We start from the raw sequence: 25922 nt of genomic DNA on the forward strand, positions 1-25922 counted from the left end.
GCATGTCTTTTGATTCATTAGCCCCTTAAGGGCCCGTCACACTAAGCGATATCGCTAGCAATATCACTATAAAGTCACTGGTTTTTGTGACGCAGCAGCGATACTGCTAGCGATATCGCTATGTCTGATACATACCTCCGACCGCTCCCCCGCTGATTATCGCTGATCGCGTGAGAACGTCCTGGACCGTTTCTCGTCGTCAGCTTCCTGCTGGGGCTTCCTGCTGTGACGACGAGCGATGTGTGGACGCGGGCGGGAGGACGTCAGGATCGCCTCGTCTGACAGGTAAGTAGCGACCCCCGTCCCCAGCGATGTCGCTGGTGAGATCTGCCTGTGTGGCAGCTCACTAGCGACCACTTAGCGATGCACCAGCGATCCTGACCGCGTCATATCGCTGGTCGGGATCGCTGGTACATCGCTAAGTGTGACAGTACCTTTATTTTCCTTTTAGGCCGGGATCACACTGGCGATTTAAACGGCCGAGTTTCGCATGGTAATACACGGCGCTGCCGCCGGGACTCAGGTGCGGGGCGTGCAGCTCCATGTATTGCTATGCGGCTGCACGCCCCGCTCCTGAGTCCCGGCGGCAGCGCCGTGTATTACCATGCGAAACTCGGCCGTTTAAATCGCCAGTGTGACTCCGGCCTTAGGCTAAAAAACCCACAGTTCTATCCAGTACAGGCTAGAACTAATGAGATGGAAAAATTTCAAGAATGTGTTGAGAACGATATTAAAAAACTATCAAACAATTCTGACAATGATTTACCTGGATTTAATCTTACATCTGCTGAGAGAAAAGCTTTGAAAAATTTGAAATCTAACCCTGAGATCATAATTAAAATGTCTGATAAAGGGGTTCGGTTGTGATTATGAATTCAGGTGATTATCTTACAGCAGAGAACGCGATGGTCTCTAAGGATACCATTTACACTGTTTTACAAGGAGATCCTACCGTTCCTTTTCTCAGCAAATGTAAATCAATCAGGTTTTTTTTTTTACTAAAAAACAGTCAGAATATCTTTTGATTGACAATCCTGTCATTTCAAATACTGCATGCACTACCTAAAACACATAAGAATGTATTTCCCCCTCCCATGCGCCCAATAGTGGCAGGCATAGGTTCAATGAATGAACGTTTGGGTCAGTGGTTGGATTCGGTTCTCCAGCCTCTAGTGCATCACATTCCAGGGTTTGTAAAAGATACAAAAGACGTCTTAGGTATTTTTAACAATGTTTCTTGGCACACTAATTGGACATGGCTTACATGTGACGTAGTTTCGCTATACATGTGCATTCCCCACAATATTGCAATGTCAGCAGTACGTTATCATCTATGCAAATATAGTTCATATTGTGAGGAACTACAGCACTACATTGTTGCGGTGTTACAATTTTTGCTGTCCTACAATTACTTCTTATACAATGAGAAATTCTATCTACAGAAGAGTGGTGTGCCGATGGGGGCCAAGTTCTCCCCTTCGGTCGCTAACTTGGTGATGGCATGGTGGGAGGAGCTGTTTATTTTTGATGTAAATAATCCTTTCTTGGAAACATTGAATGGTATATAAGATACATAGACGATCTGCTCATCATATGGAAGGGTGACATCTGCCTCATTCCTCTTTTTATTGATTACATTATTGTTAATCAATTTAATTTGAAATTCACACATAGTTTTGATAGGTCTACAATTTGTTTTTTAGATCTTCGTTTAATTGGGATACCGCAACAGTGCATTTCCTCCTCCACATATCGCAAAGAGGTTGCTGGCAATACAATCTTGCATGCACATTCCTTCCACCCCGCTCACACAATTAAGGCGATTCCTTGGGTGAATTAATTAGAGTAAAGAGAAATTGCAGTGAAACTTCATCTTTTGACAGGGAGTTTTTTTCTATAAAAAATCATTTAAATAAACGTGGCTATCCAAATTGGACAATAAATAGAGCAGCTAATATCGGAAATAACAAAACAAGGGAAACATTACTCAAACCGAAATGTCATCATAAAAATAGAACTCAACAGAATGATAGTCCCCCACTGGTTCTTACCTATAGTCCATACTTCAAAGAAATCAGTAAAATAATTAATAATAATTTACATTTACTCTGTAATGACGATGTTATGGACAAGCTACTAAAAAATGGGATCAGGATTGTTTCTAGGAGAGCCTCAACTCTGGGGAATTTTTTATCTCCTAGTCTATACAGTACAAACAAAAATAAGAATTGGTTATCGGTGATGGGCTACCACAGATGTGGTCAGTCTCCCTGTAAAACTTGCACCTTTTCATTCAAAACCCTTTCCTTTTTTGATTCCTCAAACAACAAAGAATATAAAAAAAACATTTTTTGAACTGTAATTCAAACTTTGCTGTTTATATTGTGGAATGTACACAATGTAACTTAAAATATGTGGGTTCGACCATTCGTAGATTAAAGGACAGAATTCGGGAGCACCTGTATGACATTGTTCAGCCCACAACCCGCAACATATCCAATGTATCGAGGCATTTTGTGTCTGTTCACAATAGGGATCTTTCTTTCATTAAAATTTATGCTATAGAACACATTAAAAAAGAACCAGAGGTGGAAATAGACAAAAATTACTAAGAGACAGGGAGGCATTTTGGATTTACCTTCTTGATACACGAACACCTATGGGTATGAATTTGAGGAAAGAGTTTATGTTTTATTATTAATCACATTCATATAAAGATTTTTTGTTGTTTTATTGTTGACGTGATATATTAATTTAATGTTATGAATACTTCACTTATATTTGTGTTTTTGCCTTTTGTGGATACATTCCTGTTTTTTTTTTTTTCTTCATCTTTGTGTCTATTTTACATAATTAATTATGTGCACCTGTGCACTTTCTTGATATTCTGCGGTGTTAGCTCTTTGGGGTTATTCTGAGTCTAATAGTGTATACCGCTCGAAACGCGTACAGAACCTCCTGGGCACTCCCTGTGCAGCTATCCCATGTCAGGGTAAAAACCGCAATGATGACTATAGCAGCCATGCTTGTATTTTAATGAAATAAATAAAGAAAATTCTGGATTTTACTCCTTGAGCTGGACTTTCCTTTTTCTATGAAGTATTTCAAGACGGCCAAGTGGAGACGTGTCCTTGCTCGGACCTTGCTGCAGCATCAATGAGGGGTGAGCTGAACTAAATCCTTCTTTCTCCAATGTGTACTCTTTTTCTACTACCGCATACTTTTGCTCATGTTTATTCAGCTTCCTGCTGAGATAGAGGACCGGGTGTTCCACTCCGTCCCTCTCTTGTGACAGTACGGCCCCGATACCAGTCTCAGAGGCATCAGCTTGTACCACAAACTCGCTGCGGAAATCCGGAGTCACCAGTACGGGCTGAGAGCAAAGTGCCCGTTTTAGGCTATGGAAGGCTTGTTCAGCCGCTAAGTTCCATTTAACCATGACGGAATCTTTCCCTTTGGTAAAATCCGTCAGGGGGGTAGCAATGGCTTCAAAATTGGGAATGAACTGGCGATAATAGCCGGCGATCCCCAGAAAGGCTTGCACCTGCTTCTTGTTAACTGGTTGCGGCCAGTCCTGAACCGCTTGAACTTTATCGACCTGGGGTTTATCCATACCCCTCCCAATTACATAACCCAAATACCGGGCTTCTTCTAGCCCGATGTGACATTTCTTGAGATTCGCAGTTAGACCTGCCTCCCCCCAGGTTCTCAATTACAGCTTGCACTTTCCCGAGGTGAGTCTCCCAGTCCAAGCCGTAAATGACAATGTCATCCAAAAAGGCAGAAGCGTACTGCCTGTATGGCCTCAGGACTCGATCCATCAGTCTCTGGAATGTCGCCGGCGCTCCATGCAGTCCAAACGGCATATACACATACTGAAATAACCCTTCCGGTGTAGCAAATGGCGTCTTCTCTCTGGCCGCCTCCGCCAGAGGGATCTGCCAATATCCCTTTGTTAAATCTAGGGTCGTAATATACTGGGCTTTCCCTAACCGATCTATTAACTCGTCGACCCGGGGCATAGGGTAGGCATCAAATTTTGAGACCGCATTCAGTTTCCTGAAATCATTGCAGAACAGGATGGTGCCGTCCGGTTTAGGAATTAACACAATCGGGCTGGACCAAGCACTGTGCAACTCCTCAATGACCCCTAACTCTGACATTGCCTTGACTTCTCGGGAGACGGCCTCACGGCGCACTTCCGGGATTCTGTAGGGTTTCACATGGATAGTGACCCCAGGTTCCGTTATGATGTCATGTTTTATTAGCATAGTCTGCCCGGGTTTTTCCAAGAAAAACTTTTGGTTGTGAAGTAAAAACGGCCTGACCTCAGTCTTTTGCCGCTCCGAGAGGGTCTCTGCAATCCGTACCGCAGGTACGGTATGCGAGCAGACGGGCCGAGCCAGATCCGCTGATAAGGCCGACCGATCTTTCCAGGGTTTTATCAGATTCACATGATAAATCTTCAGGTTTCCTTTTACCTGCCTGATACACTTTGTAGTTTACTTCACCAACTCTTTCCTTATTCTCAAAGGGGCCCTGCCACTTTGCCAGGAACTTACTGTCGGACGTGGGAACCAGGATCAACACCCTATCTCCGGGTGCAAACGTACGGATCTTGGCGCCCCTGTCATAGATTCTTTTCTGGGCTCCCTGAGCCTGCATCATGTGCTCTTTGACGATGGGCATAATGGCCGCAATACGGTCCTGCATTTGTGTTACATGATCTATCACCGTTTTAAATGGAGTGACCTGACCCTCGCAGGTTTCTTTTGCGACGTCTAACAGTTCGCGGGGACGTCGGGCGTACAATAACTCGAAAGGCGAGAACCCGGTGGAAGACTGGGGCACTTCTCTGATGGCAAAAAGCAAATACGGAAGTAAATAGTCTCAGTTCTTCCCATCCTTGTCTATCGCCTTTCTCAGCATCTGCTTCAGAGTTTTATTGAACCGTTCGACCAGCCCATCTGTTTGAGGGTGATATACGGACGTGCGTAACGGTTCAATTTTTAGCAACCCGCAGAGCTCCCTCATTACCCTTGACATAAAGGGAGTCCACTGGTCGGTAAGTATCTGTTTTGGAATACCGGCCCGACTAAACACATGCACCAGTTCCTTGGCAATCGTCTTGGTGGCCGTGTTACGCAAAGGGATGGCCTCCAGATAACGAGTGGCATAATCCACAATTACCAGGATATGTTCGTGTCCACATGCAGACCGTGGAAGGGGCCCCACTAAATCCATCCCAATCCTCTCAAATGGGACTTCAATAATAGGCAAGGGTACCATAGGGCTACAGAACAGGGGTTTAGGCACAGAGGCTTGACAGTCAGGACAAGACTCACAAAATACACGAACATCATGATGCATGCCTGGCCAAACAAAACAGTGTAAGATCCTTTCGGTGGTTTTCTGGACTCCCAAGTGACCTCCCATCACATGTCCGTGAGACAGGTCCAGCACTTTCCGCCGGTAGGGTTTTGGCACGACTAATCATTGCACTGTGTCTTGCCCCTTTTTCTCTATCTGATATAACAAATCATTCTCCAGAACCATGTAAGGATATGCCAGCCTAGTGCCACGTTCTACGGGTACCCCATTTATCACTTTTACATTTGTCCTAGCCTGAGAAAGGGTAGGATCCTTTATTTGCTCGCTTTGGAAGTCATCTTTCTGGACTTCCAAATCCAGCAAACGGGGAGGTGGATGACTGCCTGCCCCCTCCTCCTCCCTGGTCTCCTCTGTATCCCCCGCCATGACCGAAAACGGGAACTGAAGGTCATTTCCAGTAGACTCGTCACTAGAGTCTTCCTGGGGAACCTCCTCCAGGGGTTCGGGACCCACCCATGCCATGGGAGAAGAATCACGTACACTGTTACCCTGGGGCATCAATTGATTCGCCCACAATTGCCAGAAGTGGGGGAAATCCTGGCCCAAGATCACATCATGCAACAATGCGGGGACGAGTCCCACTTTATGTTGCACCGTCCCATAGGAAGTAGAAATGCATACGACCGCGGTGAAGTACGAACAGGTGTCTCCATTCACACATGTTACAGAAAATCTGTCTAATGGTCCAGTCGGGGCTGACACCAGACTGGCCTTCACCAGAGTCACCACACTTCCCGAGTCCACCAATGCCACCACCTTTTCCCCATCCACCGATACATCACACAGGTGTACCTTACTTTGACCGGCATTCACACTCACTATCTAGGCGACCATAGACATGCGTTTTTTAGAGTCTGTGACGTTGCACTGCATGGGTTCTGTAGTGACCGGACAGTTCGCAGCGATGTGGCCCATCTCTTGGCAGCGAAAACACCTAACGGGCCCTTTGCCTAGACCAAAGTTTGTTACTCTTGGCCTCACCGTGCGAGCAGTCCCATTTTCCTCTCCCACTGTCTTAGGGATTTTTCCTTCTCCCCTACTCCCGGGAACAGTCTTACCGGTTCCACGTGGAGATGATGAAGACGGAGGTGGGGTAGCATCGTCTCTGAGTCCTTCCGCCACGGAGTAACACTCAACCATATCCACCAGTTGATCTGCCGTCGTAGGATTTCCATGGCTTACCCACTTCCTCAGGGCCGGCGGTAGAGCTCTCAGGTACTTGTCCAGGACGACTCTCTGGATGATCTCTGGCGCCGACAGCACCTCGGGTGGTAGTTACTTTTTCGTCAGGTGAATCAGGTCGAACATCTGTGACCGCGGTGGTTTATCCGGCTGATAAGTCCATTGATGCACTCTTTGTGCACGGACAGCAGTCGTCACCCCAGCTGGGCGAAGATCTCGACTTTCAGTTTGTCAAAGTCCTGCACGGCTTCAGGTTCTAAGTCATAATAAGCCTTTTGGGCCTCACCGGAAAGAAACGGGGCAATCAGGCCGGCCCAGCGGGCCTTCGGCCATTTTTCCGCACCGCCGCCCGTTCAAACATGGTCAGGTACGCCTCGACGTCATCTTTGGTCGTCATCTTCTGCCAGTACCGACTCACGCGAATCACTCTCGACTCGGCTTCTGGGTTAACCTCAGGTAAGGTCGCCAGGCGCTGCGCCACCTGCTGGAGAAGCGAACGATCTGTAGCGGTCATGTCCACCAACTCCTTCAGCTGGGCCATCATCACCCTATTAGCTTCTTGCTGGACGGCGGTGGACTGTACCAGGGCTTTCACCACGTCCTCCATGTTCATCCTCTCAACGTGGTGCCCGCGTTCTCCACCAATTTGTGATAAAACACTCCGGGATCACCTTTGCTGGGGTCAAAGGCCACGTGGGTTTAGCATGAAACTCAGTTGCACAGTCGGGATTCAGTCATAACTAGTGTTGAGCATTCCGATACCGCAAGTATCGGGTATCGGCCGATACTTGCTGTATCGGAATTCCGATACCGACTTCCGATATTTTTTCAATATCGGAATTCGGCATCGGAATCGGAAGTTCAAAGTTGATTGACAGACTGACGTCATCATGATGCGCGGTGTGTGCGCATCATGATGCGCCGTCATTTCGGGCCTTCCGGGGGTCTCTGCCGGCCTGCCGGGGGGCTGTGCCGGCCTGCCGGGGGGGCTGTGTGGACTGCCCGGGGTCTGTACCGGCCTGCCGGGGGGCTGTGCCGGCCTGCCGGTGGTCTGTGCACCCTGTGGGGGTCTGTGCCGGCCTGCCGGGGGGCTGTGCCGGCCTGCCGGGGGGCTGTGCAGGCTCCGGGGGGCTGTGCCGGCCTGCCGGTGGTCTGTGCAGGCTTCGGGGGTCTGTGCAGGCATCGTCCGATGGGACTACAAGTCCCATCGGGCGATGCCTGCTACCATGACAGTGATTGACACATTAGCCAATGATGGGACAGTAGTAGTCCCATCATCCGGCTAATGTGTTAAATGTTAAAAAAAAAAAAAATACTACATACATACTACATGCATGCTACATACATACTACATGCTACATACATACTGCATGCTACATACATACTACATACATACTACATGCATGCTACATACATACTACATGCTACATACATACTACATATATACTACATACATACTACATACATACTGCATGCTACATACATACTACATATATACTACATGCATGCTACATACATACTACATGCTACATACATACCACATACATACTACATACATGCTACATACTACATACATACTACATACATGCTACATGCATGCTACATGCATGCTACATGCATGCTACATACATACTACATGCATGCTACATACATACTACATGCATGCTACATACCACATACATACTACATACATACTACATATATACTACATGCATGCTACATACATACTACATGCATGCTACATACATACTACATGCATGCTACATACATACTACATGCATGCTACATACATACTACATGCTACATACATACATACATACTACATATATACTACATGCATGCTACATACATACTACATGCTACATACATACTACATGCTACATACATACATACATACTACATATATACTACATGCATGCTACATACATACTACATATATACTACATGCATGCTACATACTACATGCATGCTACATACATACTACATGCTACATACATACATACATACATACTACATATATACTACATGCATGCTACATACATACTACATGCTACATACATACCACATACATACTACATGCTACATACATACCACATACATACATGCTACATACATACTACATATATACTACATGCATGCTACATACATACTACATATATACTACATGCATGCTACATACATACTGCATGCTACATACATACTACATACATACTACATACATACCACATATATACTACATACATACAATACATTCATACAATACATACATAGACATACAGTACATATAACATAGAGTAACATACTTACCAATACTTGTCACATTGTTCCCCGAAGCCATTGTCGTCTACGGAATAAATATTAACATAACAAACCACAAAAATACTCACCCACGATCCGAAGCAGTCCACGAGTGTGTCCCACGACGATCTTGGGTAGAGAACTGCAGCATCAGATGATGCTGCCGTTCTCTACGGGCTGCAGGAATCCAATGACGGAAGGTAGGTATCCTTCCGCACTGTATTCCTCCGCCACTTAAAAAAAAAAAAGTCCCTAGTCTCACTTTATGCCATTGCTGCGTGGGAAATTCCCACACAGCAATGGCATAAAGTGAGACTAGGGACTTTTTTTTTTTTAAGTGGCGGAGGAATACAGTGCGGAAGGATACCTACCTTCCGTCATTGGATTCCTGCAGCCCGTAGAGAACGGCAGCATCATCTGATGCTGCAGTTCTCTACCCAAGATCGTCGTGGGACACACTCGTGGACTGCTTCGGATCGTGGGTGAGTATTTTTGTGGTTTGTTATGTTAATATTTATTCCGTAGACGACAATGGCTTCGGGGAACAATGTGACAAGTATTGGTAAAGTATGTTACTCTATGTTATATGTACTGTATGTCTATGTATGTATTGTATGAATGTATTGTATGTATGTAGTATATATGTGGTATGTATGTAGTATGTATGTAGTATGTATGTAGCATGCATGTAGCATGCAGTATGTATGTAGCATGCATGTAGTATATATGTAGTATGTATGTAGCATGCATGTAGTATATATGTAGTATGTATGTAGCATGTAGCATGTATGTAGTATGTATGTGGTATGTATGTAGCATGTAGTATGTATGTAGCATGCATGTAGTATATATGTGGTATGTATGTAGCATGTAGTATGTATGTAGCATGCATGTAGTATATATGTAGTATGTATGTAGCATGCAGTATGTATGTAGCATGCATGTAGTATATATGTAGTATGTATGTAGCATGTAGTATGTATGTAGCATGCATGTAGTATGTATGTAGTATGTAGCATGTAGTATGTATGTAGCATGCATGTAGTATATATGTAGTATGTATGTAGTATATATGTAGTATGTATGTTGCATGTAGTATTTATGTAGTATGAATGTAGCATGTATGTAGTATGTAGTATGAATGTAGCATGTATGTAGTATGCATGTTGTATGTATGTAGCATGTAATTTTTTTTTTTTTTTTTTTACATTTAACACATTAGCCGGATGATGGGACTACTACTGTCCCATCATTGGCTAATGTGTCAATCACTGTCATGGTAGCAGGCATCGCCCGATGGGACTTGTAGTCCCATCGGACGATGCCTGCACAGACCCCCGAAGCCTGCACAGACCACCGGCAGGCCGGCACAGCCCCCCGGCAGGCCGGCACAGCCCCCCGGAGCCTGCACAGCCCCCCGGCAGGCCGGCACAGCCCCCCGGCAGGCCGGCACAGCCCCCCGGAGCCTGCACAGCCCCCCGGCAGGCCGGCACAGACCACCGGAGCCTGCACAGACCCCCTGGCAGGCCGGCACAGCCCCCCGAAAGGCCCGTACAGACCCCAGAGAGGCTGTACAAGGGCAGGAAAGGGTTTTTCTTATTCCGATACCGGAAGTCCCATAGACTTGAATGGGACTTCCGGTATCGGAATCGGCGATACCGATACTTTTTTTAAAGATCGGCCGATACCATCCGATACGATACTTTGAAGTATCGGACGGTATCGCTCAACTCTAGTCATAACTGACTCTGGGTCAGGTTTATTTCAGGTGAAAGCAAAACATACAGGAAATAAAACATAAAACAAATCCTTGCCTGTCCGGCACTAGCTAAACAGGGTCCGTACTAACTACCAACTGGAGGGCTTCCCCCAGCCAGCCAAACCAGCGTTACCGTAAGCACAGCTTTCTCTCACAAGTGTTGCTCACACAGACATGCTCTCTGTGTTCCCCAGGCTGAGCAACTAACACCCCACCTGGCATCCTTTTATATCCGCTTCCCATTACTCATTAGTCACCAGGTGAGATACTGACCAGACTAGGCCACATAGGAAAGGTATCTGGGCAAGATATACCTGCCCTCATCCACTATTTCCCCATGATTCTCACAACAGGTAATCCTTGTCAAGAGTTATTTTTTTGAATCACTGGCCTTCACAAAGTGTTTGCGACCATCAAGTGTGTTTTACAGTGGCAGTGTTGGCACACCATTCCATACCGTGCTATGCCCTATTCAACAAATGTTCTAATCTAGAATATGGCAAGAACCACTCAACTAGAAAAACAAAAGTCCATCATTAATTTAATGACAAGAATTTCAGTCAATCTGGCAAATTGCTAGAACTTTAAAGATATTCTCAAGTGCAATCATGAAAATCATCAAAACACCATGATAGACTAGCTTTCATGAGAACCACCCCAAAAAAAGACCAAGAATTACCTCTGCTAAAGATGATAAGTTCATCAGAGTTACCAACCTCAGATAAGAGCCATCATAAAAGATGAATAGAGAACAAATAGCAAACACATGGCAACATCAACTGTACAAAAGGAGACTGCGAAGACACAAATAATTTGAGTTATTTTGGTCAAGCAACACAAGGGCTGAACATTACATAAGAGGAAGTCTGTTCTGTGGTCTGATGAGTCAAAATTTGAGATTTTAGGTACCAACCATCATATGTCTTTGTGAGATGCAGAAAATGTGGACAGTTTCTAAAAGTGGTGCTAACCATTAAGCATGGAGGGGGAGGTGTGATAGTATGGGAAGGCTTTGCTGGTGACAGTTGGTAATTTATTTCAAACTCAGGCACCCTTTCCCAGCATGACCACCAAAGCTTTCTGCAATTGGAATACTATCCCATTTGGTCACATAGTGGAACCATCATTTGTGTTGTAACAGGACATTGACTCATTGACTCAAACACCTTCAGATTATTGGGTTATGGGGCCAAGAAAAAGAGGGATGGAGTGCTGCGTCAGATGGCATGGCCTCCGCAATCACCTGACTTCAACCCAACTGAGATGGTTTAGGATGAATCAGAAGCAGAGTGAAGGCAAAGCACCCACAAATGTCCAGCACCTCTGGGAACTCCTTTCTTCACACATATTCTTATTTTCTTCATACATGTTTCTTACTCCTTGTTTCCCTCTGTGTTTCTTTGGTTTGCTGCTCAGTCTGTATCTACAACATGCACTTTACAATACGCACAAGGAAAACCATTGCATGAAAACGAGTCCAAATGTACTATATAACAAAAAAATATATATATTAGGTATCCCCATGACCATAATAACCAGGAGAATTCTCTCAACAAGTTATTTAGGGAGAAATGTGAATAGCAAAAAATTTAAGCAAGAAAAGATAACCAAAAATTTTTTTTTCGACATTTGCAAAAAAAATTCTATAAAGTACACAGTAATTTACATGTACCCTAAAACAGCAGAAAAAAATAACACTTTGTCGCAAATGTAAAAAACTCATACAGCCATGTCAGAAAAAAAATAGAACCGTTATGGCTGCTGAAAAGCAGAGAGGCAAAATGAAGGAAATAAAATTGGCAGGACATTAACCCTTTACTGATATATGAAGTACCGCTACGTCATATGCTGGCTCCCTAGCTGTGACTCAGGCTTGCATGTCGAGCACTAATCTTTCCCTGCACATGATGGCTGATTTAACCATCATGTGCCTCTAACAGCCGAGAGTGGAGTGGAAAGACAATGGGATGTCATGACAGCCAGGGATCTGTTGATAACCCCCATGTCTGTCATTAAGATCCTCCTGTGAACGTGGGTCTTTGGCCGGTGTTCACAGGAAATCGTGATTTACTATGTGTAGCACAAGCAATCGGCACTATTAAATACAGTAAAAAGTGAAAAAAAATAGTTTAAAATATGAAAAAAAAAAAAAATTCATAATCCCTTGACTCCCATGGCCCTTTTGCACCATTAAAATAAAACTACAAAATAAAAAATACACATATTTGGTATAACTGCATTCATAAAAGTCTGATCTATCAAAACATACAATAAACTAATCCGATCAGTAAACATTGTGATGAGGAAAAAAAATCAAAATGCCAGAATTACGTTTTTTGGCCTTGGCAACACTGCAATAAAATGCGATCAAAACATTGTGTCTACATTCAAATGGTATCAGTAAAAACGTCAGCTTAGGGATCAAAAATAAGCCATCTCACAGCCCCAGATACTGAAAAATGAAAACATTACGAGACTTGGAAAATGACAACAAAAGTAAAAAAAAAAAAATTCTTACAAATTTCTGAATTTTTGTTTCTTATTGGCGGAGGAAGCAGCCCAAGGAAGAGTACGCAATAGGAGGGGACTAAAGCTTTGCTCTATTTGGACCATTTGTGCATCAGTCGACTACATGAGAGTAATGACTTGCCAGATGATAGAGCTCCTCATAAAGGAGGCCTGTACCTTGGTCAGCAGAGATTTGAACACTTGAGTCTAAGATGTCTTTTTAGCCCACAATAAGTGGTTCAGAATCGAGGTGATAGTTTTAAAGACGTGGTGGGGATTTTGAAGGGGAGAGATTGCAAAAACAATAGGATTCTCTGAGGTATGTTCATATTGAAGATCTAACACCTACCAAACCAAGTAAAAGCTGATTTTGACCGTCTGTCACAGTCATCACGTACAGAATTCATATGCTCCGGGAAGTTACATTGATAGCGTGAGTAGAGGGTAGCCGAATGGCGTATTCCTAGGACCTCCAACACAAAATACACCGGGCAAACACCGTTATTATGTTACCTGTTTTTCTATCAATTTTATTGTGTCTTCGGAAACTGTAGACTTGAACTTCTTGACATCCTGAACGGCCCCGGAGCGGACCTTTCGCACGGAGTCCTTGGCTTTGTTTGTCAGCTGTTTGGCCACTTTTGTCAAATTCTCCCTGTGCTCTCGAGTTACCCTGAAGTGAAGAAATAAGTAGGTTCATCAAGAAAATACAAAACAAACAGGATACATTGCAGGTGTAGAAGCCGGGGTTGGCTACACACAGACGTAGCTGCCACCAGATTACAAGCTGTATATCGTGACTTCTCTGTGAACATCACTTCATTATATGGAACGTGTAAGTCTAACGTTTACTTACGGGGGGACCGGCACGTGGATTAATGTCCCATCTAATTCTGGATTTAAGTTCATTTGACTTTGTCTTAAAGCATTTACAGCTGCATCCGCACTCTGTACAAAAAAGCAGAGCAATTAGAAATGTCAGTGCATTCTCCATCTGGTACATAGCATGAATTTCAGCAGGCAAAAAGTACAAAATGCCCTGAAACACTTAATAATATGTGCATTTGTCTGTGTAGCAGGATGGAAACAGTGTAAAGCCAGAGAGCAGGAGTCAATGGAAAGACAGGCTGTGTGTCTCAGACTACCGCAGACTCCCTGTCAGCACTGTTGCGGAGCTGTAGTCATGGATCACAGCTCTGCCCACTTTTCAAATCTGATGTGTAGCTTTATGTTGTTTCAGATTTGGAATAATGTTATTAATCCCAGTGATTCTGAGAATGTTTTCCCGTGGCATATTGTGCTTAGGCTAGTGGTAACTTTAACTTGATGTGTTTTGCCTTTATCAAAATATCTGAAAATTTGAGAAAATTATTTTAAAAATTAATAATCTTTAAACTTTTCATTATTATGACCCCAAGGCAGATCGACCTACTCCACAGAACAGTTAATGAATAACATTTACCATATGTCACCTTTAAATTCTTTTTAAACATACTTTCAGTTTTTCTTTAAATAGAATTTGTCATCAATCAATTACCTATTGTTTAAATCAGGTTTTTGTGTTACATGTTTTTTTTTTTGTAAATGTTAGCAGTGTTTTTATCTTTCATATATCTGTATTAAATAACAAAATTTGTAATCTTTCAAAATTGACACTGGCCACTTGGGCCCTTTTAGACTTGTAGTTCCTGCCCTTTCAGGAGGAGTTTTCATCAGGCTCCTTATCATCAGAGGCAGAATTACAATGACAGAGAGCACTGCTATACATAGCTGATAGGACAGGGTCCACCAATCCCAATAGGTGGTCAGCTGACCTGCTCCCTCTCCCACCTTCACAAAGACCTTTGCACATGCTCATTAAATGCTTAAATTCAAAACATTGAGTCACAAGACATTCTATTGCTGCTCATGTACTTGTGGTTTTCCTGAAAAAAAACAAAAAAAAAAACCAGACAGATGGTGCCTAGAAGAGCATTATTTTATTATTTTTTTTCCTTATCACGATCTGAATTAAAACTGAAATTTAGAAATCTTCTCACCCTCCCCCAGTGCTACTCACCCTCCTGGTGTCTGCATATCCCGGCTCTGCTACATCTCAGTCCCGGTGTCTGTATCTCCCTTCCTGTCTTCTTCCTGTGCGGTCACATGGTCCTGCTCATTAAAGTCATTAACCCCTTCACCCCCAAGGGTGGTTTGCACGTTCATGGCCAGGCCAATTTTTACAATTCTGACCACTGTCCCTTTATGAGGTCATAACTCTGGAACGCTTCCATGGATCCTGGTGATTCTGACATTGCTTTCTCGTGACATATTGTTCTTCATGATAGTGGTAAAATTTCATTCAAATAACTTGCGTTTATTTGTGAAAAAAACGGAAATTTGGCGAAAATTTTGAAAATTTCGCAATTTTCCAACTTTGAATTTTTATACCCTTAAATCACAGAGATACGGCACACAAAAAACTTGATAATTAACATTTCCCACATGTTTACTTTACATCAGCACAATTTTGGAACCAATATTTTTTTGTTAGGAAGTAATAAGGGTTAAAAATTGACCAGCGATTTCTCATTTTTGCAACACCATCTTATTTTTACGGACCACATCACATTTGAAGCCACTTTGAGGGGTCTATATGATAGAAAATACCCAAAAGTGACACCATTCTAAAAACTGCACCCCTCAAGGTGCTCAAAACCACATTCAAGAAGTTTATTAACCCTTTAGGTGCGTCACAGGAATTTTTTTGAATATTTAAAAAAAAAATGAACATCTAACTTTTTTCACAAAAAAAATACTTCGGGTTCAATTATTTTTATTTTACCAAGGGTAACAGGAGAAATTGGACTGCAAAAGTTATTGTGCAAATTATCCTGAGTACGCTGATACCGGATATGTGGGGGGGGGAAACGTCTGTTTCGGCGCATGGCAGAGCTCAGAATGGAAGGAGCGCCGTTTGACTTTTTCATTGCAAAATTGGCTGGAATTCAGATCGGACGCCATGTCACGTTTGGAGAGCCCCTGATGTACCTAAACAGTGGAAACCCCCCACAAGTGACCCCATTTTGGAAACTAGACCCCCCTAAAGGAACTTATCTAGATATGTGGTGAGAACTTTGAACCCACAAGGGCTTCACAGAAGTTTATAATGTACAGCGGTACAATTAAAAAATCATATTTTTTCCACAAAAATGATCTTTTCACCCCCAATTTTTATTTTCCCAAGGGTAACAGGACCATAAAAGTTATTGTGCAATTTGTCCTGAGTACGCTGATACCCCACATGTGGGGGTAAACCACTGTTTGGGCGCATGGCAGAGCTCGGAAGGGCAGCAGCGCCATTTGACGTTTTTGGCTGGAATTGAGATCGGACACCATATCGCGATTGGAAAACCCCTGATGTACCAAAACAGTGGAAACCCCCCACAAATGACACCATTTTGGAAACTAGACCCCCCAAGGAACTTATCTAGATGTGTGGTGAGCACTTTGAACCCCCCAATGCTTCACAGAAGTTTATAACGCCCGGGCGTGAAAATAAAAAATTCGTATTTTTTCCACAAACATGATCTTTTAGTCCCCAATTTTTTTTATTTTCCCAAGGGTAACAGGAGAAATTGAACCCCAAAAGTAGTTGTCCAATTTGTCCTGAGTACGCTGACACCCCATATGTGGGAGAAAACTACTGTATGGACACACGTCGGGGCTCGGAAGGGAAGTAGTGACGTTTTGGAATGCAGACTTTGATGGAATGTTCTGTGGGTGTCATGTGCGTTTGGAGAGCCCCTGATGTACCTAAACTATTGAAACTCCCCACAAATGACCCCCACTTTGGACACTAGACCCCCCACGGAACTTATCTAGATGTGTGGTGAGCACCTTGAACCCCCAAGGGCTTCACAGAAGTTTATAATGCCCGGGCATGAAAATAAAAAAATTGTATTTTTTCCACAAACATGATCAATTAGTCCCCAATTTTTTTACTTTTCCAGGGGTAACAGGAGAAATTGAACTCCAAAGTTGTTGTCCAATTTGTCCTGAGTACGCTGATACCCTACATGTGGGGGTAAAAAACTGTTTGGGCGCATGGCAGAGCTTGGAAGGGAAGGAGCACCATTTGACGTTTTCAAATCAGAATTGGCTGGAATTGAGATCAGACGCCATGTTGCATTTGAAGAGCCCCGGATGTGCACAAACAGTGGAAACCCCCAATTCTAACTCCAACCCGAACCCCAACACACCCCTAACCCTAATCTCAGCCCTAACCCTGGCCCTAACCCTAATGGGAAAATGGAAATAAATACATTTTATTTTAATTTTATTATTTTTCCCTAACTAGGGGGTTGATAACGGGGGGGGGTTGATTTACTATTTATGGCGGTTTTTATTTTTGGCAGCTGTCGCACGCTAAAAGACGCTTTTTATTGTAAAAATAGTTTTTGCATCACCACATATTGAGAGCTATAATTTTTCCATATTTTGACCCACCGAGTCATGTGAGGTCTTATTTTTTGCGGGACAAGTTGACGTTTTTATTGGTACCATTTTCGGGCACGTGACTTTTTTTATAGCTTTTTATTCCGATTTTTGGGACGAGGAATGAACGAAAACCAGCGTTTCATGAATTTCTTTTGGGGGGGTGCATTTACACCGTTCCGCGTGCGGTAAAATTGATAATGTGGTTTTATTCTACGGGTCAGTACGGTTACAGCGATACCTCATTTAGGTCTTTTTTTATGTTTTGGCGCTTTTATGCAATGAAAACTATTATATATAAAAAATAATTATTTTTGCATCGCTTTATTCTGCGAGCTATAACTTTTCTATTTTTTCGCTGATGATGCTGTATGGCGGCTTGTTTTTTGCGGGACAAGATGACGTTTTCAGCGGTACCATGGATATTTATATGCATCTTTTTGACTGCGCGTTATTGCACTTTTTGTTTGGCGATATGATAATAAATCATTATTTTTTGCTTCGTTTTTTATTTTTTAAGGGATTCGCTAAAGGGGTTAACTAATGGGACAGTTTTATAGGGCTGGTCGTTACGGACGCGGCGATACCTAATATGTGTACTTTTATTGCTTTTTTTATTTCCAAAAAATGGATTTATTGGGGGAATATTTTTTTTTTTTTCTAATTTATTTGGCGATTTTTTTAAAATTATTTTAACACTTTTTTTTTTTTAACTTTATTACATAGTCCCAGGTGGGACATCACTGTCCTGTGACAGATCGCTGATCTGTCACATCACAGATCACTGTGACAGATCAGCGATCTGTCACAGGCACTACTGTAGACTTCCTCATGCCTGCGCTTTGCAGGCACTGAGGAAGCCAGCTCCCTGCAGGCCCCCGTCGCCATCTTGGATTCGGGGGCCTGCAGGGAAACAGCCCCCCGCAGCAGCGCTGCACATTGCGCTGCTGTGGGGGGTTCAGGGAAGCACGGAGGGAGCCCCCTCCCTGCCGATGCTTCCCTTTAACCCCCGGTACACCGCGATCATGTTTGATCGTGGTGTGCAAGGGGTTAACGTGTCGGGGGCGGTCCGTGATAATCAGCTGACACCCGGCCGCGATCAGCGGCGCTCACCACGTGGGCGCCGCTGATCGCGCTAGACGTACTATCCCGTCCATGGGCATAGGGGCCCGGGTCCCATGGACGGGATAGTACGTCTGATGTCAGAAAGGGGTTAATATGCAGCTCCACCCCTATGAGAGTGGAGAGGCGTCCATATTCATGACTTTAATGAGCGGTACCATGTGACAGCACAGGAGGAAGACAGGAAGGGAGATACAGATGCTGGGACTGAGATGTAGCAGAGTCGGATATGCAGACATCAGGAGGGTTGAGTATCATGTCTCCTGCTCCCCCTCCCTGCTGGCTTTCAAGTGTATGACTCATTTATAAGCCGAGGGACTTTTTCAGCCCAAAAAAGGGGCTGAAGAACTCGGCTTATACACGAGTATAAACGGTATGTCTTGCACCTAATGTTACCGAGATCACGCTTTAATGAAGATACCCTGAGACCACGCTTTGTCTTGTATCCTGCACGTTCCCTGTTGCCAGACACTTACACTAGTATCTTCCTTGAGCCAGCCGTCTGGTTCCAGCAGTCGTGGTGGCTCACCCCCTTGGTCTTGCCCCTGACACTCCCTGTATTAGGGGGTGGTTCCTCACAAGGTCAGCTCGCCCTCGGTGGGTGGGTGCCACGACCCAGAGGGTCCACTCTAGAAAACGACTCAGCGAAAGCTGACTCCGTCACAGAGCACAACAAAACAAATGAGGAACGAATGGGAGGAAACTGGAGTCAACGTCTGTGACCGAACTGTAAGAAACCGCCTAAAGAAAATGGGATTTACATACAGAAAAGCTAAACGAAAGCCATCATTAACACCTGTCCTAAATAAAAAAAAAAACAAGGTTACAATGGGCTAAGGAAAAGCAATCGGGCAAGGTGATGATGCTGGAACTTTTGTTTGGTGCCTTTCCAATGAGATTTATAAAGAGGACAGCCTGAAGAGAACATGCAAATTTCCACAGTCATTGATGATGTGGGGCTACATGTCAGGTAAAGGTACTTGGGAGATGACTGTCATTACATCTTCAATAAATGCACAAGTTTATGTTGATATTTTGGATACTTTTCTTATCCCATCAATTGAAAGGATGTTTGGGGATGATGAAATCATTTTTCAAGATGATAATGCATCCTGCCATAGAGCACAAACTGTGACAACATTCCTTGAAAAAAGACACATAAGGTCAATGTCATGGCCTGCAAATAGTCCGGAGCTCAATCCAATTGAAAATCTTTGTTGGAAGTTGAAGAAAATGGTCCATGACAAGGTTCCAACCTGCAAAGCTGATCTGGCAACAGCAATCAGAGAAAGTTGGAGCCAGATTGATGAAGAGGACTGTTTGACACTCATTAAGTCCATGCCTCAGAGACTGCAAGCTGTTATAAAAGCCAGAGGTGGTGCAACAAAATACTAGTGATGTGTTGGAATGTTTTTTTGCTTGTTTTTCATGATTCCATAAATTTTCCCTCAGAATTGAGTGATTCCATAATTTTTTCCCCTATGCTTGGTTTAAAAAAAGTAACCATTTCTGACTACCACATTTTTTGTTCTTGATTTCTTTTAGTGTTTCTTAAAGCCAGAAAGTTGCCATTTGAAATGACTTTAGTTTTGTGCCATGTCTGTGATCTGCTTTTTTTCTACAAAATTAAACAACTGAATGAACATCCTCCAAGGCCGGTGATGCCATAATTTTTGCCAGGAGTTGTATATCCTAGAACTGCCTTTTTGCTGCTGCATTATACTGTTGACTTATGTGCAGTCTGATCTATTAGTATATCCAAGTATTTTTCACACGTGCTGTTGCTTAGTTCTATTCCTCGCATTCTGTAGATGTAATTTTCGTTTTTCTTGCATAGATGTAGAATCTTGCATTTCTTCCTGTTAAATACCATTCTATTAGTCGCTGCCCATTGTTCAAGTTTATCTAGATCAGGGGTCTCAAACTCGTGGCTCGCGGGCCAACTGCGGCCCTCGGGACAATAGTTTGCGGCCCTCACCTCGGCCGGGATCACACATGCGAGAAACACGGCCGAGTCCCGCATGTGAAATCCCAGTCACACACAGTACCGCTCATTAAGGTCATAAATATGGACGCCACTCCACTCTCATAGGCGTGGCGCCCATATTCCTGAGCTTAATGAGCGGTACCACGTGACTTGTGACCGCGTGCTCATACAGGGAGATGTCGGCGCTGGACCATCAGAGCTGTAGCAGGAGGAGGGGTGTATGATGATGGTTAGACAGTCACACCAGCCTGCTGTCAGCAGGCAAGGCGTATGAGTCACACTCACAACACATGCAGCAGGAGCAGCCGAGCAGGGACTCAGGTGCTCCGGGTTCAGAATGAGCGGTGGGTGTTGTGAGTTCATTTTCCCCTTCACTACTGAGGCCCGAGGAACTCCCTCTTCTGGTGAAGAAAGGTAGTGAGCCTGATTGTCAAACACCTGGGGCTGATGATGATGACTGGCTGAGTGGAGTTAATGACTGGATATAAGGCTGCCGACGCCCTTCTGGCCTGCGGGTGATTTCTCTGTGGACTTCTAGGAAACCAGTCTGATTACTGCTCATCTAAAGCTAAGATTTCTGCTTTGCCTTTTTGCATTAGTGTTTTGTTTTCCTTGCTTTTCTGGATTCTGCCATTCCCTGCTGGGGTTAGCTGAATCTCCTTTTGCCTGTTGCTCTGTCTTCAGAATATTCCTGAGTACTGACATAGCTTTTTTGAAGCCTAGCATCTTCAGGGCCTTTTTTACTGTCAGTTTGTTGGCTCTTATTTTCATAGGGTTTTTCACGGATTGCAGACAGCAGCCTTCCTGTCCTTTCCTATCTAAGCTAGCGTGGGCCCCATCTTTGCTCAGTCTATCTTTCTGTCTGTGTTTTGTTCTTTCTTCTTGCTTCACCGTCATTATATGTGGGGGGCTGCCTTTTGCTTTGGGGTCTGCTCTGGGGCAGTTTAGATTTCCCTTTCTGTCTTTAGGCTATGTAGTCCTCCGGCTGTGATCGAGGGGCCTAGGGCATCGTAGGAGCCCCCCACGGCTACTGCTAGTTGTGTTGCTAGGTTCAGGGGTCTGCAATCCGATAGCTGCCAACTTCTCTGGTTTTCTGGACTTAGCTAGCATTTCTATTTTTGCCTCCTACGGTGACTCAATCATAACAGAATCACCCGCCATACCGCAGATTCTAGGGTACTCAATAGCAGGAAAGAATTGTATATAAAAAAAAAAAAAAAAAAAAAAAGGTGTGTATATTTTTTCCTCTATATCTCTGAGGCCGTAGGGGGAATTTTTTTTTCTCTCAATGGAGATAAAGCAATTGTCTGATCGTGTGGAGCAGCTCGCTGCGGAAGTGCGGGGAATTTCCACCTACCTTGCTCATTCACATGCTGCTGAACCAAAGATTCCTACACCTGATGTATTTTTTGGGGATCGGTCTAAATTTTTGATTTTCAAAAATAATTGTAAATTATTTTTTGCCTTCAAGCCTAACTCGTCAGGGAGCTCCGCGCAGCAGGTTAAAATTGTCATCTCTTTGCTGCGTGGTGATCCCCAGGATTGGGCGTTTTCTTTGAAACCAGATGATCCTATTCTGACTAATGTGAACGCATTTTTTCAGGCCTTGGGGTTGTTGTATGACGAACCTAATGCCATTGATCAGGCTGAAAAGACCCTGCTGGCTTTGAACCAGGGTCGTGATTCTGCAGAATTGTACTGTCAAAAATTCCGAAAGTGGGCAGTACTTGCTACCTGGAATGATAATGCCTCGGCTGCTCTCTTTCGGAAGGGGTTGTCAGGAGCCGTAAAAGATACTATGGTAGGGTTTCCTGTTCCCTCTGGTCTTGACGATTCTATGTCTTTAGCCATTCAGGTTGATCGGCGTTTACGCGAACGCAGAGCTGCACGAGAGGTGTTGCCACCTGTTGAACAGATGTCTGAACCTATGCAATGTGATAGAGTTTCTTCCAGAGAGCAGCGTCAGGAGTTCAGAAGGCGTAATAAGTTGTGTTTTTTCTGTGGAGATGCCTCGCATATTATTTCTGTCTGTCCTAAACGCGAGAAACGCTTTGCACACATGTTTTCTGTTGGTGGTGTTCAACCTAAGTTTCTTCTGGCTATTACTCTGATCTGCTCCCTGTCCACATTTTCCGCCAAGGCTTTTGTGGATTCGGGAGCAGCTCTAAACCTAATGGACTTGGATTTTGCTAAACGTTGTGGATTTCCGATGACACCTCTGCAGACGCCTATCCCTTTGAGGGGGATTGATGCTACTCCTTTGGCGAAAAATAAACCTCAGTTTTGGACCCAGGTGGTAATGCGGGTCGCCCCAGACCATCAAGAAAATTGCAGGTTTTTGGTGTTACATAATCTGCATGATACTATTGTTCTGGGGTTTCCCTGGTTACAAATTCATAATCCAGTTTTGGATTGGAAATCTGTGTCTGTGGTGAGTTGGGGTTGTCAGTGTGCCTTCAGTGAGGCTCCGGTGTTTTCCACCTCTCCTCAGTCGCATGATGTTCCTGATTATTTGGCGGACTTTTATGATGTATTTAGTGAGAATGAGTCTGCGTCTCTGCCTCCTCATAGGAGTTATGACTGTGCTATTGAACTGAGCCCGGGGTGTAAATTTCCCAAGGGTCGGCTCTTCAATTTATCTGTACCCGAGCACAAGGCTATGCGATCCTATATTAAGGAAGCGTTGGAGAAGGGTCATATTAGACCATCCTCGTCACCCTTAGGTGCCGGGTTTTTTTTTGTAGCCAAAAAGGATGGATCATTAAGACCTTGTATTGATTATCGTGCTCTCAACAAAATTACTGTTAAATATCAGTATCCGTTACCCCTGATTTCTGATCTATTCTCCAGAGTTAAAGGTGCTTGCTGGTTTACCAAGCTTGACCTCAGGGGGGCGTATAATCTTATTCGCATTAAGCATGGGGATGAATGGAAGACGGCGTTTAATACTCCGGAGGGACATTTTGAGTACCTGGTGATGCCTTTTGGGCTCACTAATGCCCCTTCTGTCTTCCAGTGCTTCATGAACGATATTTTCCGAGATTTTGTCGATACATTTTTGATTATCTATCTGGATGATATTTTGATCTTCTCCAAGGATTGGGATTCTCATGTGGAACATATTCGGACTGTGTTCCGGATCTTGAGGGAGAATTCCCTGTATGTCAAAGGATCTAAATGCCTTTTTGGAGTACAGAGGATTTCTTTTTTGGGATTTATTTTATCCCCGTCAACTATTGAAATGGACCCGGCCAAGGTACAGGCCATTTACGATTGGGTTCAGCCCACTTCTTTGAAGGCCCTCCAGAAGTTTTTGGGTTTTGCTAATTTTTATCAGAAATTTATAGCAAAATTTTCTAGTATTGCCAAGCCATTGACTGATTTGACTAAGAAGGGTGCTGATGTGTTAAATTGGTCTCCGGAGGCTGTTTCTTCCTTTCAGGAGCTGAAGCGAAGATTCACCTCCGCCCCGGTTTTGCGGCAACCTGATGTCTCACTTCCATTCCAGGTAGAGGTGGATGCTTCTGAGATTGGTGCAGGAGCTGTTTTGTCCCAAAAGGATCCTGTAACATCTAAAATGAATCCCTGTGCTTTCTTTTCCCGAAAGTTCTCTCCATCTGAATGTAACTATGATGTGGGGAATCGGGAACTGTTAGCCATGAAATGGGCATTTGAGGAGTGGAGACATTGGTTGGAGGGAGCTAAGCATCAAGTCGTGGTCCTCACTGACCACAAGAATTTGATTTACCTAGAGTCGGCTAAGCGCTTGAACCCTAGACAGGCTAGGTGGGCCTTGTTTTTTACACGTTTTGATTTTGTGGTTTCTTTTCTTCCTGGAACTAAGAAGGTCAAGGCTGACGCCCTCTCTAGGAGCTTCTTTGCTGATTCTCCTGTGGTGACCAAGCCTGCTACCATCTTAGGCGAAGGGGTAGTTCTTTCTGCCATCTCGCCCGATTTGAGACGTGCTCTGGAAGAGTTCCAGGAGGACAAACCTGAGCGTTGTCCCAGTGGAAAGTTGTATGTTCCTGACCAGTGGAAGAAGAGAGTGATGTCTGAAGTTCATTGCTCTGCTTTGGATGGTCATCCAGGTATTTTTGGTACTAGAGATCTGGTGAGTCGGTCTTTTTGGTGGCCCTCCTTGTCTCGTGATGTCAGGAATTTTGTGCAGTCCTGTGGGACGTGCTCCCGGTCTAAATCGTGTTCTCGCTCTAGTGGGTTGTTGATGCCTTTGCCTGTCCCCAAGAGGCCATGGACCCATATTTCAATGGATTTCATCTCTGATATGCCTGTCTCTCAAAGGATGACTGTTATTTGGGTGATTTGTGATAGGTTCTCTAAGATGGTTCATCTTGTACCACTCCCTAAGTTGCCGTCTTCTTCTGAATTGTTGCCCCTGTTTTTACAACAGGTGGTTCGCTTGCACGAGATTCCTGAGAACATTGTATCTGACAGAGGAGTCCAGTTTGTGTCTAGATTTTGGAGAACTTTCTGTTCCAAGCTGGGAATTCAGTTGTCCTTCTCCTCTGCTTTTCACCCTCAGACCAATGGGCAGACTGAGAGAACAAACCAGACCTTGGTGTCATATTTGAGATGTTTTATTTCTGCTGATCAGGATGATTGGGTTTCATTTTTGCCCTTGGCCGAATTTGCTTTAAATAATAGAGCTAGTTCTGCCACTTTGATGTCTCCTTTTCTTTGTAACTTTGGGTTTCATCCTCGATTTTCTTCAGGGCAGGTGGAGCCCTCTGCCTGCCCAGGGGTTGACACTGTGGTGGAGAGAATGCACCAGATCTGGGACCAAGTGGTGGATAAGTTATCTCTCTCCCAGGAAAAGGCCCAGCGGTTTTCCAACCGACATAGGACCATTGGTCCCCAATTTAAGGTTGGTGATATGGTGTGGTTATCATCAAAAAATATCGCTATGAAGGTGGCTTCTCCTAAGTTTAAGCCTAGATTTATTGGACCTTACAAGATTTTGGAGATTATTAATCCGGTCTCTTTTCGTTTGGCTCTTCCTGTCACATTTAAAATCCATAATGTGTTCCATAAATCTTTGTTGAAGAGGTTTGTTGAACCTGTTGTTCCGGGGGTTGCACCTCCAGACCCTGTATTGGTTGAAGGTAACATGGAATATGAGGTAGAGAAAGTACTGGATTCCCGTCTGGCTAGACGGAGACTCCAGTATTTGGTTAAGTGGAA

General features: G+C 44.0%; 1 protein-coding gene across 5 annotated transcripts in view; it reads right to left on the reverse strand.

The window, feature by feature from the left end:
- The window catches only part of MRRF (mitochondrial ribosome recycling factor), a 115931-nt gene that overhangs the window by 70722 nt on the left and 19287 nt on the right, over positions 1–25922 (reverse strand). For all 5 annotated transcript variants that reach the window (XM_073573157.1, XM_073573156.1, XM_073573155.1 and 2 more), the window contains exons 5-6: positions 13995–14086; positions 13652–13811 (exon numbers count right to left, since the gene is read on the reverse strand). In XM_073573157.1, the coding sequence (XP_073429258.1) occupies positions 13652–13811; positions 13995–14086 (252 nt within the window). The remainder of the gene's footprint in view (positions 1–13651; positions 13812–13994; positions 14087–25922) is intronic.

Source organism: Dendrobates tinctorius, unplaced genomic scaffold (genome assembly GCF_039654945.1).
Source record: "Dendrobates tinctorius isolate UK_male_01 unplaced genomic scaffold, ASM3965494v1 ptg000034l, whole genome shotgun sequence".
In the NCBI taxonomy this organism is placed as follows: Eukaryota; Metazoa; Chordata; class Amphibia; order Anura; family Dendrobatidae; genus Dendrobates; species Dendrobates tinctorius.